Source organism: Anolis carolinensis, chromosome 5, assembly GCF_035594765.1.
Source record: "Anolis carolinensis isolate JA03-04 chromosome 5, rAnoCar3.1.pri, whole genome shotgun sequence".
Taxonomy (NCBI): Eukaryota; Metazoa; Chordata; class Lepidosauria; order Squamata; family Dactyloidae; genus Anolis; species Anolis carolinensis.
In genome coordinates, this window is record NC_085845.1 from 103,485,316 (window position 1) to 103,500,956 (window position 15,641).

General features: G+C 39.9%; 1 protein-coding gene across 3 annotated transcripts in view; it reads right to left on the minus strand.

The window, feature by feature from the left end:
- cpz (carboxypeptidase Z) overlaps positions 1-13,741 on the minus strand; it is a 71,379-nt gene extending 57,638 nt beyond the window's left edge. Inside the window, exons 1-2 of one of the 3 annotated variants that reach the window (XM_008115921.3) lie at positions 13,417-13,741; positions 880-909 (exon numbers count right to left, since the gene is read on the minus strand). In XM_008115921.3, coding sequence (XP_008114128.2) covers positions 880-909; positions 13,417-13,516 — 130 coding nt within the window. In that variant the 5' untranslated portion in view covers positions 13,517-13,741. Of the gene's footprint in view, positions 1-879; positions 910-3,741; positions 3,765-13,416 lie in introns of those variants that run through there. The other 2 variants (XM_062982059.1, XM_016995579.2) reach the window with 2 other exon arrangements.
- Positions 13,742-15,641: the final 1,900 nt, after the last annotated feature.

Genomic DNA, 15,641 nt, shown 5'->3' on the forward strand with positions numbered 1-15,641 from the left:
CAAACAAAAACTTTGCTAGGTCTTACTTTCGGGGGAGGCCTTATATTTAGCAATTCAGCAAAACCTCTACTAGGTCTTATTTTCTGGAGATGTCTTATTTTAGGGGAAACAAGGTATTACTGTATATACTCGAGTATAAGCCTAGTTTTTCAGGCCTTTTTAGGGCTGAAAAAGCTCCCCTCAGCTTATACTCGAGTGAGGGTCCTGGCTGGCTTCTATTCAGGTCAGCTTATACTTGAGTATATAGGTATTCAGAGTTGGACAGTCTTATCTTACTAAAGTCTTATTATTATCTTAAATTACAGATTTATATAAATATTCAAAAACATTTAACCCACTGATGCCTCAAATAATGCAATTTTATTAATATCTATTTTTATTTTTGAAATTGACCGGTAACTGCTGCATTTCCCACCCTCATCTTATACTGCAGTCAATAAGCTTTCCCAGTTTTTGTGGTAAAATTAGGTGCCTCGGCTTATATTCGGGTTGGCTTATACTCGAGTATATACGGTACTTGTGTCATATATTGATCTTTTTCCACCACATTTTCAGAATTTTGCAAGATGTTCATATGCAGACATTGACTTTTACCCATTTTTATCTGCCATTTCTTTTCTTGGTAACACAAAAATCCAATAAGGAGTGCAAGGCAGAATAGCTGGATGGTGATTGTGTTTTTTTATGGTTAACATGGGAAGTCATCAATTTGGAATTATCCTAAGGTCTCTTCTCCACTGCTATATAAAATCCAGATTATCTGCTTCGAACTGGATAATATTAGTCTACACTTCCATACGTAGTACGTGAAAAGAAAAAAAGTACGAGTAAAAGAAATGGTACAATGAAATCAATTTAGGCACACAAAATGTATTTTACCTTTGCTTTCTGTCGGAGTTTGGCACTGAGCTGAAAGAATGAACAAAGAAAAGGTGGGAAAAATAGATTATTATGAAGTGAGAGACAAAAGTATTGGTTCAAACTACAAGTAAAATAATGGAACAGTTAAACTGCTGTACATATTTAGTTTAGTGTTTCCAGAGCAGTCCCATCTCAGCTGCCATCCCATCATTACATCTGCTGCACCTACATAGTTTCCAAAAGATGGAAATGTTGTTTCAAACTATAATAGCTAGATCTCCCCAGTACACAAATAGCCCCTAGCCTCAGACCCCTTCCACCCAGCTGAATAAAATCCCACATTATCTGCTTTGAATTGGAATATATAGCAGTGTGGACTCAGATAACCCAGTTCAAAGCAGATATTGTGGGATTATCTGCCTTGATATTCTGGGTTATATGGCTATGCGGAAGCGCCCTCAGTCATTTGCAAGATGGCAACCCTGTAACATAGGGCCTGATATTCTCCATTTGTGATGTCATGTTTTAAATTTGTTTCTGGCTCAAAATGTTAGTAAAACATGATAACTGACTGTAACTTTTTGTATAATTGTAGCACGTTCCCATCATGATAGATAGATAGATAGATAGATAGATAGATAGATAGATAGATAGATAGATAGATAGATAGACAGACAGGCAGACAGGCAGGCAGGCAGGCAGATATACACATATACACACACACAGTAGAGTCTCACTTATCCAACATAAACGGGCTGGCAGAATGTTGGATAAGCAAATATGTTGGACAATAAGGAGGAAATAAGGAAAAGCCTATTAAAAATCAAATTAGATTATGATTTTACAAATTAAGCTACAAAACATCATGTTTTACAACAAATCGACAGAAAAAGTAGTCTAATACATGGTAACATTATGTAGTAATTACTGTATTTATGAATTTAGCACCGAAACATCACAATGTATTGAAAACATTGACTACAAAAACATTGACTACTAAAAGGCAGACTGTGCTGGATAATCCAGAATGTTGGATAAGCAAATGTTGGATAAGTGAGACTCTACTGTGTGTGTGTGTGTGTGTGTGTGTGTGTGTGTGTGTATAGCTTTGAAATTGACTCTCATTTTGAAACACCCTGTTTTTATTTGCTGTCTTGTCACAGATTACTTATTATGCGGTTAACCAATCAATACACGAAGAACATTCTGTAAACGGTAGTTCATTGCCTGAAATTCCAGACAGCCATATCGGTGCCATGACATTAATCGCTTAGGTCCCTTCCACACAGCTGAATAAAGCCCCACATTTTCTGGAATACATGGCAGTATGGATTCAGATAACCCAGTTCAAAGCAGATATTGTGGGATTTTCTGCCTTGATATTCTGGGTTATATGGTTGTGTGGAAGGGCCCTAAGACTCCAGTAAGACAAACACATGGGGAGAGGGTTGGAGCTGATTGCCGTGTGCATGTGGTGTATTTTTGTCTCAGTTGAGATTTGAATTAGTGTCTTGCTGGGGAGTATTGTTGGCCACTATGCTGTGACAGCTCACAATTAAAAGTGTGAACTGTAAAGTCCTAGGTTCACATCTCACCTAAATCATGCCTTCAGCAGTTGGTGTAACATATGGGTCTATGATACTGAGGTTTTATAAGGATCGCTAAAATGGTGTATGCAAAGCTGTATACATGTGTTAATATCACAAGGATGATGCCAATGTATGACTGAAGCTGTAATACTACAGTGGAAACAGAAACTGAGGTGGGGAAAAATTGAGAGAGAGGGTGGGGGGAGGAGAAGTACTGTAATAGACAGTTAACACAAAACTTTCAGTTGAATATGCTGCATTAAAAGTTGGTGGCCCAGGTTAAACCATTGAACTGTTGAATCTGCTGACCTAAAGTTTGGCAGTTCAAAGCTGTGGGTCAAAGTTAGCTCCTGCTGTTAGCTCTAACTCCTGTCAACCTAACAGTTTGGAAATTATTATTATTATTATTATTATTATTATTATTATTATTATTATTATTATTATTAAAGACTTTACGTATTTATACAATCTCTCATATACCAGAATTTTGTTGCTGTTAGGAGGTCTCCAAGGCCCCTTACACACAGCTGTATAAAATCCACATTGAACTGGATTATATGGCAGTGTGGACCCAGTAACCCAGTTCAAAGCCGATATTGTGGATCATCTGTCTTGATATTCTGGGTTATATGGCTGTGTGGAAGGGCCCCAAGTGATAAGTTCCACAATGCACATCCATTTCCTTCTAAAAAATGCAGAGTGTTTAATTGTGTGTAAAGGTTTATATATCTGCACTTTCTAAGCCTAGATCACTGTGCTTTGCAGGATAAAATTCTGAATTACATGGCATACTGTTGCTTCATCTTGTTTCCCAGGGCCCTTCCATACAGCCATATAACCCAGAATATCAAGGCAGATGATTCACAATATCTGCTTTGAACTGGTTTATCTGAGTCCACACTGCCATATAATCCAGCTCAATGTGTATTTTACTCAGAATATCAAGGCAGAAAATCCCACAAGATCTGCTTTGAACTGGGTTATCTGAGTCCACGCTGCCATATACTCCAGTTCAAAGCAGATAATGTGGGATTTTTTTAGCTGTGTGGAAGGGGCCCTGGTTTTTGACTTGTCACAAACAACAAACTTTCACGGTTCAGTGGTAACATCGAGTTGGCAAAATAAATCTGCTGCCATAAATAAATGTTTGCAAGTTTTGCTTCATGCATGTAACATTCTTTCTGAATACATAATAAATATTACAAATGCAAAGATTTTGCTTCCAGTCGTGGTGTAAGGGTCACCAGCATCAGCCAGTTCTTATTTTTTCTGTCTCCATTTGATTTCTCACCTGAGCCTTGATTCGGGAATCCAATATCATGGTTTTCCTAATGTTTGGGGTTTTTTTAAATTCTGCATCTCCTTTTGGAGTCCATTCAATGATCAGGTTAGATGCCAAAGCCTAAGTAGGCCTGTTTGTTCCTGAAGCTTCATGCACGCCCTGTGCTTTGTTACAAGTACAGCTATGTCAGGGAAGATCATCAGCATACATACGATTATAAAGGACCTCTTCATTTTTGTCACCTTTCATGCAATATTCCATGTTCCCATTCTAATGAAGCTTACACTTGCCATTATTCACTAGGTGGCAGCACAGGCAGAAGGAAAGAGTATTGACAGAGTTCCAAGTACAGTAGTACTGTATTCCTTTCTGATGCATGGCACATGCAGGGGAGGGAAATGTTCTTTACATTTTATTGTTAGTGCATTATATTATGGGTTTCAGTCCACCATCAGCTTCACTTACAGTCAATAGACCATTAAAACACTGCGTTGAAATTCCTATTTTAGCATTTTAAAAGTATTTTACTCGTAATGCATCAAAAAGCGTTGTTGTTGTTTTTTTTGCAATCCACTGCAGCCATCTATCTCCAGACCAGAAAAAGGGGGTGAGGTAGGGGGAAAGAAACTCAATTCAAAGCATTAAAGCATAATAATTACATTGCTGCTACAGCAAGGAATGTGTTTAGGCAAGAATTTTCTTATTAGCTACAGGTCCATGGCTCTTTTTGTATCAACGTCAGAAATGTGTATTGCTAGGTATATTTTAGATATTTATTAAGAGACTAAATGTTCTAGTTGAAACATGGGTAATGAAAAGTGAGATCAAGCAATATAGCAGGCCTTAAGATTTTTGAGAAACCTCCTGTAGTATTTACATACATGCTATTCTTCTCACTCTTTCTGACTTATACTAATAAGAAAGACATTCTACATTTCCACATCCTTCTCTCAGGTTTTCGATCCACACTGCCATACAAGGTAATTTAATCCACATTATATGGTCAGTATGGGCCCATATAGGGGAGCCCCCGGTGGCGCAGGGTGTTAAAGCTCTGAGCTGCTGAAATTGCAGACCAAAAGGTCGGAGGTTTGAATCCGGGGAGCGGAGTGAGCATCCGCTGTTAGCTCCAGCTTCTGCCAATCTAGCAGTTCAAAAACATGCAAATGTGAGTAGATCAATAGGTACCACTCCGGTGGGAAGGTACCGGCGCTCCATGCAATCATGCCGGCCACATGACCTTGGAGGTTTCTACGGACAATGCTGGCTCTTTGGCTTAGAAATGGAGGTGAGCACCAACTCCCAGTTGGACACAACTGGACTTAACATCAGGGGAAACCTTTACCTTTATCTTAAGCCTATATATTGCAACTTAATTGCACTGAATGGGTCCACATTGGCCATATAATGCAAATTCAGACTGCATTGAATTACAGCCTCAATTTTGAGAAAGCCTCAGTTCACTTTCCATCTCATCACAGAGTAGGGAATGAGTTCCACAAATACACACAAGGAAGACTCTGTTTGCTCTATCTTTATATTTGGAATTTTTTAAGTGGTCTTAATTGAGGTGTCCCTTCCTATGCATAAAAAGGAAGGAGGCATTTTAAGAACATCAGAAGCTCTCCCTTTGGAATAAAATTGAGACAGCTTTCTAAATATAAGAGTGAGGCTTGCTTCCAGAAGACTACAGACAGAACTAGACATCTGGTGCCAGACTGGATCTAGGCACTGGAACTCTACCAAGGAGCTGAAATGCAATGATTTTATGGGAAACTTTTATTGAAAAAGCAGTGGACAGGAGTGGGCGTTTGTGTCCATGCCAAACAACCAGCTTCCAGGGTTCTAGGAGGTTTGCTTCTTGCAGATATATTTGGGGGGCTGGAGAGGGAAGAGATAAGGAGGAAGGGCATTTTTGGAAGCTAGGGTCGTGGAATCATAGAATTATTGAGTTAGAAACTACCACAAGCGCTATCCATTCTGACCCACTGCCATGCAGGAACACACAATAAAAGTGCTCCTCAAAGATCCTCTTCTTAAAAAGGCCCAGCTTGCCCTCATTTAATTTTTGTACTGTTTTCATACTCTGTTTTCTTATGTTATTGTTATTATGTTTTGTTTCACTATGTTATTGTATAAGCATTTTTACTGGATGTTGCCGTGTGTCTTGTATGCATTTTATTTTGTTTTATTGTAATTGTTTGGGCTTGGCCCCATGTTAGCTGCCCTGAGTCCCTTCGGGGAGATGGAGGTGGGGTACAAAAATAAAGTTGTTGTTGTTGTTGTTGTTGTTGTTGTTATTTATTGGTAAGCATATTATTGGAAAATTTAATTCCTTTTTGGAAAAATCAATTTTCCTAGCACACCAGAGGTTAAACCAACCTAAAGGTTTTCGCCTGACATTAAGTCTAGTTGTGTCCGACTCTAGGGGTTGGTGCTAATTTCCATTTCTAAGCCAAAGAGATGGCGTTGTCCGTAAACACCTCCAAGGTCATGTGGTCAGCATGACTGCATGGAGTGCCGTTACCTTACCGCCAGAGCGGTACCTATTGATCTACTCACAATTGCATGTTTTCGAACTGCTAGGTTGGCAGAAGCTGGGGCTAACAGCGGGAGTTCACCCCGCTCCCCAGATTTGAACTACCAACCTTTCGGTCAGCAAGTTCAGCAGCTCAGCAGTTTAACCCACTGCACCATCAAAAGCTCCTTTATAAGAGACTAGCTGTGCCCGGCCACGCGTTGCTGTGGCAAAGTGATGGTGGTATTGGTTAAAAATTGTTATGTAATTTTTATTTGACGTTATTTGTATTTTTTAATTAATTTTATTGTAAGTTATCTTTTTATTTATTATATTTTATTATTTTCTTGTATTATTTTTAGTTATTTTCTGTTATAGTATTTTATTGTATTAATTTTTTTAGTGTTTTTAATTATTTTTTTAGTGTTTTTTATTATTTTTTATTGGGTTGCTAGGAGACCAAGTTGGAGGAGCTTAGCCTTCTAACTGGCAGCAATTGGAGAAAAGCAATTATTCCTCTCTCTCTAATTAGGACTTTATTTTTCTTTTCTTTTTGTTGTATCAACCTAGAGCCGTGGATGATGGGTTGTGTTGTCAAATTTCGAGGTTGGGGGGCCTGTAGTTTTGTTGTTTTGTGGGTCGCCGTGATGCCATCACTCTTTTATATATATAGATACAGGTACCTATATAAAGTGGCAGGTATATGTCAGTCATATACAGGCAGTCCCCGAGTTACAAACATCCAATTTACAATGGACTTATAGTTAATAACAAGGGTAAGACAACAGGAAGTATGAGAGTTCTCCCCCTCGGAAGGGAAATTCACTCTGAAAGAGTTATCATGGGAAAAAGTGGTCTCCCCTGAAGCTTTCTCACCAATCTTTGTTTCCACAACAAGCTAAATTTTTCAAAATCTAGTGACTGCAGGGACAGAAAGTGAGGTGTCTCCTGAACAGGGACACAGACAGCAAAACAAACCCCTCAGGGGTGTTAACATTTCCCTATGCTATCCAAAGCTAAAGATGTGCTTGGCTAGAGTTACATTTAAAAAGTACACCCATACCACTATTAACTAGGATTGGTCCTTCATAGCTTCCATTATCAGATGGGATCTGATGCCTTTAAGGTACATAACACCACTGAATTAAATGGGAATTACTCCATACAAATTGCTACCTTTGCTTTGGAAACATGCATGCAAGTTGGTATTGCTTATTTCACATAGGCTGAAATACGTGACAAACCTACACACAAAAGTGTCACAACAAAGAGATTGGAAAGCTCTGCTAGAAGGTACTGCTTCCCCCCTCCCCTTTTCGTTTTGTGCAAAGTTGGCGGTTTTAGCAAACATACGTTTGCTGTCTTCTCTCCCCTGCTTCCTTGTTTGCCTGGCTCTCCTCTCTGAGGCAAAACTCTCCCAAGACTTAAAGTTGCCCAAGGAGGCCAATTCAAGATCCCTCTGTGGTTGCAATAGGGCAGCGGTTCTCAACCTGTGGGTCCCCAGATATTTTTGCCTTCAACACCCAGAAATCCTAACAGCTGGTAAACTGGCTGGGATTTCTGGGAGTTGTAGGCCAAAACACCTGGGGACCCACAGGTTGAGAACCACTGCAACACAGCTTACCTACCCACCTGAAGGCACTGCCTTCCCAAGGCTGTGTTGTGCTGTATACACCAATAGTGATCATGGACAAGATTGTGAACATTGTGAACATATTACAGGACTAAGGGTGCATCTACATTGTGGAATTAATGCAGGTAGACATCGCTTGAACTGCCATGGCTTTGAAGTGGGTTCTCTTCAAGGGTCAAAAGTGCTCCTTCCCCCACTGACAAGATTTGGCACATTGTAGTTAGAATTCCTGGAAACATGCCCCTTGTAGTAGTAAAACTTGTTTGATGGTAAGCTTTCCTTTCCCATCCCAGGCTGAAAGTAAACAGGCAAAGGATCACAGAGCCACCAGACAAAAATGACAGGCAAGTGGCTTTCCAATTGTTTACAGTCTGGCTACTCTATTCCTGGAAAGCAAAACAGCACAAAAATCTCTGCCTTCTCACGTACCACGAGTCTTACAATATGCTAGAGACGCAATTCCCTAGGTATCGTAGGGGTTCTACAAAAAAACCTTACAAATCAAATTCAAAATGGACTTCAAAACGAAACCATATGGGGCCCACTATTTGTTTTACAGCCATGGCTATTTTGAGCTAGAATTATTGCTACCAGGTATGCAGTTACTGCCTACGCATTTCAACATTTTTGCACACACATGCACAATCAATGTTTGATGTACATTCTCTGTTTCTTTGGAATTCTCTCCCCCTTTCTTGTACAGTTTTTGAGATAAAATACATCTGGGATATTGGGTGTTATTCATTGGAGTAAATTTACTCACCAACTAGATTTATTACTGATTTTTGATTATTAAAATCCTCCCAACCACACCACCCATCACCCAGACCAGATATTTCTGCTATATATATCTATGAACACATTTTTTTTTTACGTTTCTGTACAATATTTACATTGGCTTCACCACTTCCATATAAACCATCAATTTATCTTTAATTTCTCTTATTTTATCCTCCTACGTATCATCCTGAATTAAACATGCTATAATATCAGATTGAACCTGATCATAAAGGTAATTATTCCAGTTTTCGGTAGTCTATCACCGCATGTTCTGCTAAAAGCATGGGTTTAAACCATTCTTGTTCTTTTACGTTAATCTTGTTGTTGCCTAATACTCCCATTAGCATCATATCTATATGATGCTGATATTTTGAATAGTTTTTCCATTTCCTTCACTATTTCCCCCCAAAAGGCACAGGAGATTTGAACATTCCCACCACATATGGGCATACCATCCTCCATTTCAGTGGTTCTCAACTTGTGGGTCCCCAAGTATTTTGGCCTCCAACTCCCAAAAATTTCAGCCAGTTTACCAGCTGTTAGGATTTCTGGGAGTTGAAGGCCAAAACATCTGGGGACCCACAGGTTGAGAACCACTGCTCTATTTAATCCACAGTGTCAATACATTGGGTTTATCTGTTACCATGTATGAATGTTGACAAACTAGATGTTATACAGCCAGTCTAGTTGACAAACTAGATGTTATACAGAACAGGGTGAGACAACAGGAAGTGAGAGAAATCTATCCCTCGGAAGGGGAATTCACTCCTGGAAGAGTTATCATGGGAAAATGGGGTCTCCGCTGAAGCTTTGTCACCAATCCTTGTTTCCACAAGCCCATTTTTTCAAAATCCAATTCTCACATGGGCAGAAAGTGAGATGAAATTTTCTGAACAGAGGCACAGACAGTAAAATCAACACCACAGGAGTATTAACCCTTCCCTATGCAATTAAAAGCACACATACATATATATATTTGGCTGGAGTTACACTTTAAAATGTCCCTGTTCTTACATACAAATTCAATTTTTAATTCTGTCTCAATTATTACATATTTGTATATTTTAAATTGTATACTAATGCTTTGTGTCAAGCTACTTTGCGTCCCCTTTGGGAAGATAAAGCGGAGTATAAATAAAAATAAGAAGAACAAACTGACAGAACCTATCTTGTTCGTAACTTGGGGGCTTCCTGGATAGATAGACAGATAGATAGATAGACAGGCTGACAGACAAACAGATAGATTTGGTGGTGTTTGTTTTGCTGCCTGTGCCCCTGTTCAGAAGATTTCCTCTCACTTTCTGTTCCTGTGATAACTGGATTTGGAAAACAACTGGTTTGTTGTGGAAACAAAGATTGGCGAGAAGGTTTTAATGGAGACACCTTTCCCCCATGATAATAACTCTTTCAGGAGTGAATTTCCCTTCCTAGGGGTAGATTCTTCTCACTCCCTGTTGTCTCACCCTGTTCTTAACTATGAGCCATTTGTAAGTCAGATGTATTTTCAAGTCATGAATGACTAAATCCATGGATGTGGGATTTTGGGATACAGAGGAAAAGTACTGTTCTTTTGTTGTAAGAAAAACAAATTGTTTGTAATTTAGGGACTGCCTGTGTTGGAAACTGGGGCCCCTTCTACGCTGTCATATAATCCAAATTATCAGCACATATAATCCACATTATCTGCTTTGAAGGGCGTAGACATCCTGTGATAATGCAGCATGTCTCATTGAGAGCCACCTACACTGTTTTAATGTGGTGAGATGTATTCCACACTGGGCATGCATATTCAGCAGCAGAGTAGCAAAGCACAAGGGCAGATGTCTTCACTGTGTCAGGTTGTGATCCCCAGGTTGTGGGGGTTGTGATCCCCAAATCTCCATGACATGCAAGTGTGAAGAAGAGCAACCCATAGACCACTTACTACAATGCAGTCTGACCCCGGCCACATGCACAATGGAGAGCCTTCTAACAGCGACACCAGAGGCACACCAAGTGGCCAGGTTCTGGTCAAAGGAAATCTGGTATAATGTCAAGTTTTTAACTTAGTTTGTGGTTTTTCTATACGTTATAACTGTATTCTCAATTTGCTTCTGACATGATAAATAAAATAAAATCTGCTTTGAACTGCATTATATGAGTCTACACTGCCATAGAATCCAGTTCAAATCAAATCATTTGGATTATGAGTTTACACTGCCATAGAATCCAGTTCAAATCAAATATGATGGATTATATGAGTCTACACTGCCATAGAATCCAGTTCAAATCAAATATGCTGGATTATATGAGTCTACACTGCCACAGAATCCAGTTCAAATAAGATATGCTGAATTACCCTGTTTCCCCTAAAATAAGACATCCCCAGAAAATAAGACCTAGTAGAGGTTTTGCTGAATTGCTAAATATAAGGTCTCCCCCGAAAGTAAGACCTAGCAAAGTTTTTGTTTGGAAGCATGCCCAATGAACAGAACACCAGAGCATGCAGGATCGGTCAATGTACGTACCATAGAGTGTTGTACATGGAAATAATGGTAGTAACAAGAAATTCTTGATAGGATTCACAATTTGTCTGGTTATGCTGGTTTGTGATGACAACTACTGTACAGTATATAATAAATGTTCATTTTTTTGTTCAAGAATAAATGTGAATTCTTCTTCATGGAAAAATAAGACATCCCCTGAAAATAAGACCTAGAGCATCTTTGGGAGCAAAAATTAATACAAGACACTGTCTTATTTTCGGGGAAACACGGTATATGAATCTACACTGCCATAGAATCCAGTTCAAATCTGATATGGTGGATTATATGAGTCTACACTGCCATAGAATCCAGTTCAAATTAGATAATCTGGATTATATGAGTCTACTCTGCCACAGAATCCAGTATATCCAAATAAAGTAATCTGGTTTAGATGAGTTTACACTGCCATATAATCCAGTTCAAATCAGATAATCTGGTTTATATGAGTCTGTGCTGCCATAGAATCCAGTTCAAATCAGATAATCTGGTTTATATGAGTCTACACTGACAAAGAATTCAGTTCAATCTGGTTTATGTGAATCTACACTGCCATAGAATCCACTAATCTGGATTGTATGAGTCTACACTGCCATAGAATCTAGTTCAAATCAGATCATTGGGGTTATATGTGTCTACACTGTCACAGAATCCAGTTCACATCAGATAATCTGGATTGTATGAGTCTTCACTACCATAGAATCCAGTTCAATCCAGATCATCTGGATCTTGAATCTACATTGCCATAGATTCCACTAATCTGTATTACAGTAAAGTCTCACTTATCCAACATAAACGGGCCGGCAGAATGTTGGATAAGCGAATATGTTGGATAATAAGGAGGGATTAAGGAAAAGCCTATTAATCATCAAATTAGGTTATGATTTTATAAATTAAGCACCAAAACAAAATTTGACAGGAAAAGTAGTTCAATACGCAGTAATGCTATGTAGTAATTACTGTATTTACAAATTTAGCACCAAAATATCATGATGTATTGAAAACATTGACTACAAAAATGTGTTGGATAATCCAGAATGTTGGATAAGCGAGTGTTGGATAAGTGAGACTCTATGGTATATGAATCTACACTGCCATAGAATCCAGTTCAAATCAGATCATCTGTATTATCTGAGTCTACACTGCCATAGAATCCAGTTCAAATCAGATCATCTGTATTATCTGAGTCTACACTGCCATAGAATCCAGTTCAAATCAGATCATCTGTATTATCTGAGTCTGCACTGTCACAGAATCCAGTTCTAATCATATCATCTGGATTGTATGAGTCTACACTGTCACAGAGTCCAGTTCAAATCAGATCATCTGTATTATATGAGTCTACACTGTCACAGAATCCAGTTCAAATCAGATCATCTGTATTATATGAGTCTACACTGTCACAGAATCCAGTTCAAATCAGATCATCTGTATTATATGAGTCTATACTGTCACAGAATCCAGTTCAAATCAGATCATCTGTATTTTCTGAGTCTACACTGCCATAGAATCCAGTTCAGATCAGATCATCTGTATTATCTGAGTCTACACTGCCATAGAATCCAGTTCAAATCAGATAATCTGTATTATCTGAGTCCACACTGTCACAGAATCCAGTTCAAATCAGATCATCTGTATTATCTGAGTCTACACTGCCATAGAATCCAGTTCAAATCAGATCATCTGTATTATCTGAGTCTGCACTGTCACAGAATCCAGTTCTAATCATATCATCTGGATTATATGAGTCTACACTGTCACAGAATCCAGTTCAAATCAGATCATCTGTATTATTTGAGTCTACACTGTCACAGAATCCAGTTCAAATCAGATCATCTGTATTATCTGAGTCTGCACTGTCACAGAATCCAGTTCTAATCATATCATCTGGATTATATGAGTCTACACTGTCACAGAATCCAGTTCAAATCAGATCATCTGTATTATTTGAGTCTACACTGTCACAGAATCCAGTTCAAATCAGATCATCTGTATCTTATATGGCAGTGTAGAAGGGACTTGGGAGATCTATTTGAATGAGCAGAAAATGATCCAGAGTATACTCAGGGGATGAAACAAATCGGGGGATGGAGTTTGAGTTCCACATTAAAGTTTGGAAACTTCTGCTCTAGGAGGCAGGCACTGGGCGACCCCATATACTCCAACAGATCCCCCCTCCATCCGGCCCATGTTTCCCAGTGCCCCAAGCGCCCCGATCCTGGCGGGCTTACCCTGAGCTCTGGAGCCCGGCTGGCAGGCAGGAGGGGAGGCGGGCTCCGGGGTGCTGCTGGCCAGAGCCCCCTCCAGGCACAGGAGCCACAGGAGCCACATGCCGGGGCGCCCTTTGTGCGTGATGTGGCACCGGCTCTGCTCCTCCGCGCCAGCGGGAAAAGCGCCCGCCCGCCTACTCGGGGATATACGGCCCCGGGATCGTGTTACAGACAGCGCCTGGGATGCCTGGGTCGAGGAATGGGGGGCAAGAGCCGGGGAGAAGAGAAGAAATCGGAGGACGTGGGCGGGGAGAAGCTCGCCTAGGCTCCCTTTAGCAACAAGCAACGCTCGGGAGGCTTTGTTGCCTCCTCGTTCCCCCAGTGACACGTGGAAAAGAAAGCCCGAAGTGAATATAGGTCACTTGCGGGAGAGGAATGTGAACCTGTAAAAAGCAGCCCTCGGGCCAAGGAAAGCGCGCGCGCCCGGTTTTCAAGGAATCAGCTGCGCTGCCTGGCAAGGGCGAAGGCCTCGCCTCGGGCACCAATTGGTGCTCAGCTTAGCACACCCCACTCGCAAAGCGTGAATGAACTAGCATCCATACCCAGCGTTGCCCGGGCGTCCTTGGGACCGCTGCCTACCTCCTTTCTCCTTTCTCCAGCTCTGAGAATCACAATGTCTCCAAGGTAACACGTGGACAGGCTTTCTTTGTGGCCCTGTCTTCCCTTCCTCGGTTTCCAACATACACCTTCCCTTCGCTTTTTCTTTGTTTTCTTCTTCCTTTGCTTTCCCTAACAGACTTTCCCTCATTTTCCTTTCTTTTATTTATTTATTTACAGTACAGTAGAGTCTCACTTATCCAACATCCGCTTATCCAACGTTCTGGATTATCCAACGCATTTTTGTAGTCGATGTTTTCAATAAATCGTGATATTTTGGTGCTAAATTCGTAAATACAGTAGAGTCTCACTTATCCAACATTTGCTTATCCAACGTTCTGGATTATCCAATACATTTTTGTAGTCGATGTTTTCAATAAATCGTGATATTTTGGTGCTAAATTCGTAAATACAGTAGAGTCTCACTTATCCAACATCCGCTTATCCAACGTTCTGGATTATCCAACACATTTTTGTAGTCAATGTTTTCAATACATCGTGATATTTTGGTGCTAAATTCGTAAATACAGTAGAGTCTCACTTATCCAACACTCGCTTATCCAACGTTCTGGATTATCCAACACATTTTTGTAGTCAATGTTTTCAATACATCGTGATATTTTGGTGCTAAATTCGTAAATACAGTAGAGTCTCACTTATCCAAGACTCGCTTATCCAACGTTCTGGATTATCCAACACATTTTTGTAGTCAATGTTTTCAATACATCGTGATATTTTGGTGCTAAATTCGTAAATACAGTAATTACTACATAGCATTGCTGTGTATTGAACTACTTTTTCTGTCAAATTTGTTGTATAACATGATGTTTTGGTGCTTAATTTGTAAAATCATAACCCAATTTAATGTTTAATAGGCTTTTTCTTAATCTCTCCTTATTATCCAACATATTCGCTTATCCAACGTTCTGCTGGCCCGTTTATGTTGGATAAGCGAGACTCTACTGTACAGTAATTACTACATAGCATTATTTCATACTGAACTACTTTTTCTGTCAAATTTGTTGTATAACATGATGTTTTGGTGCTTAATTTGTAAAATCATAACCTAATTTCCATACCTCACAACCTCTGAGGATGCCTGCCATAGATGTGGGTCGAAACGTCAGGAGAGAATACTTCTGGAACATGGCCACACAGCCCGAAAGACATACAACAACCCTGTGATCCCAGCCATGAAAGCCTTCGACAACACATAAGCTAATTTGATGTTTAATAGGCTTTTCCTTAATCCCTCCTTATTATCCAACATATTTGCTTATCCAACGTTCTGCTGGCCCGTTTATGTTGGATAAGTGAGACTCTACTGTATTTATATTCCGCCCTTCTCACCACGAAGGGGACTCAGGGCGGATCACATTACACATATAAGGCAAACATTCAATGCCATAACATAGATCAGAGACAGACGCAGGCACCGGGCTGGCCTCGAACTCATGACCTCTTGGTCAGAATGATTTGTTGCAGTTGGCTGCTAACCAGCCTGTGCCACAGCCCAGCCACCATCTCCCTGAATTTATTTATTATTACAAATTTATATCCCGCCCTTCTCACCCAACAGGGGACTCAGG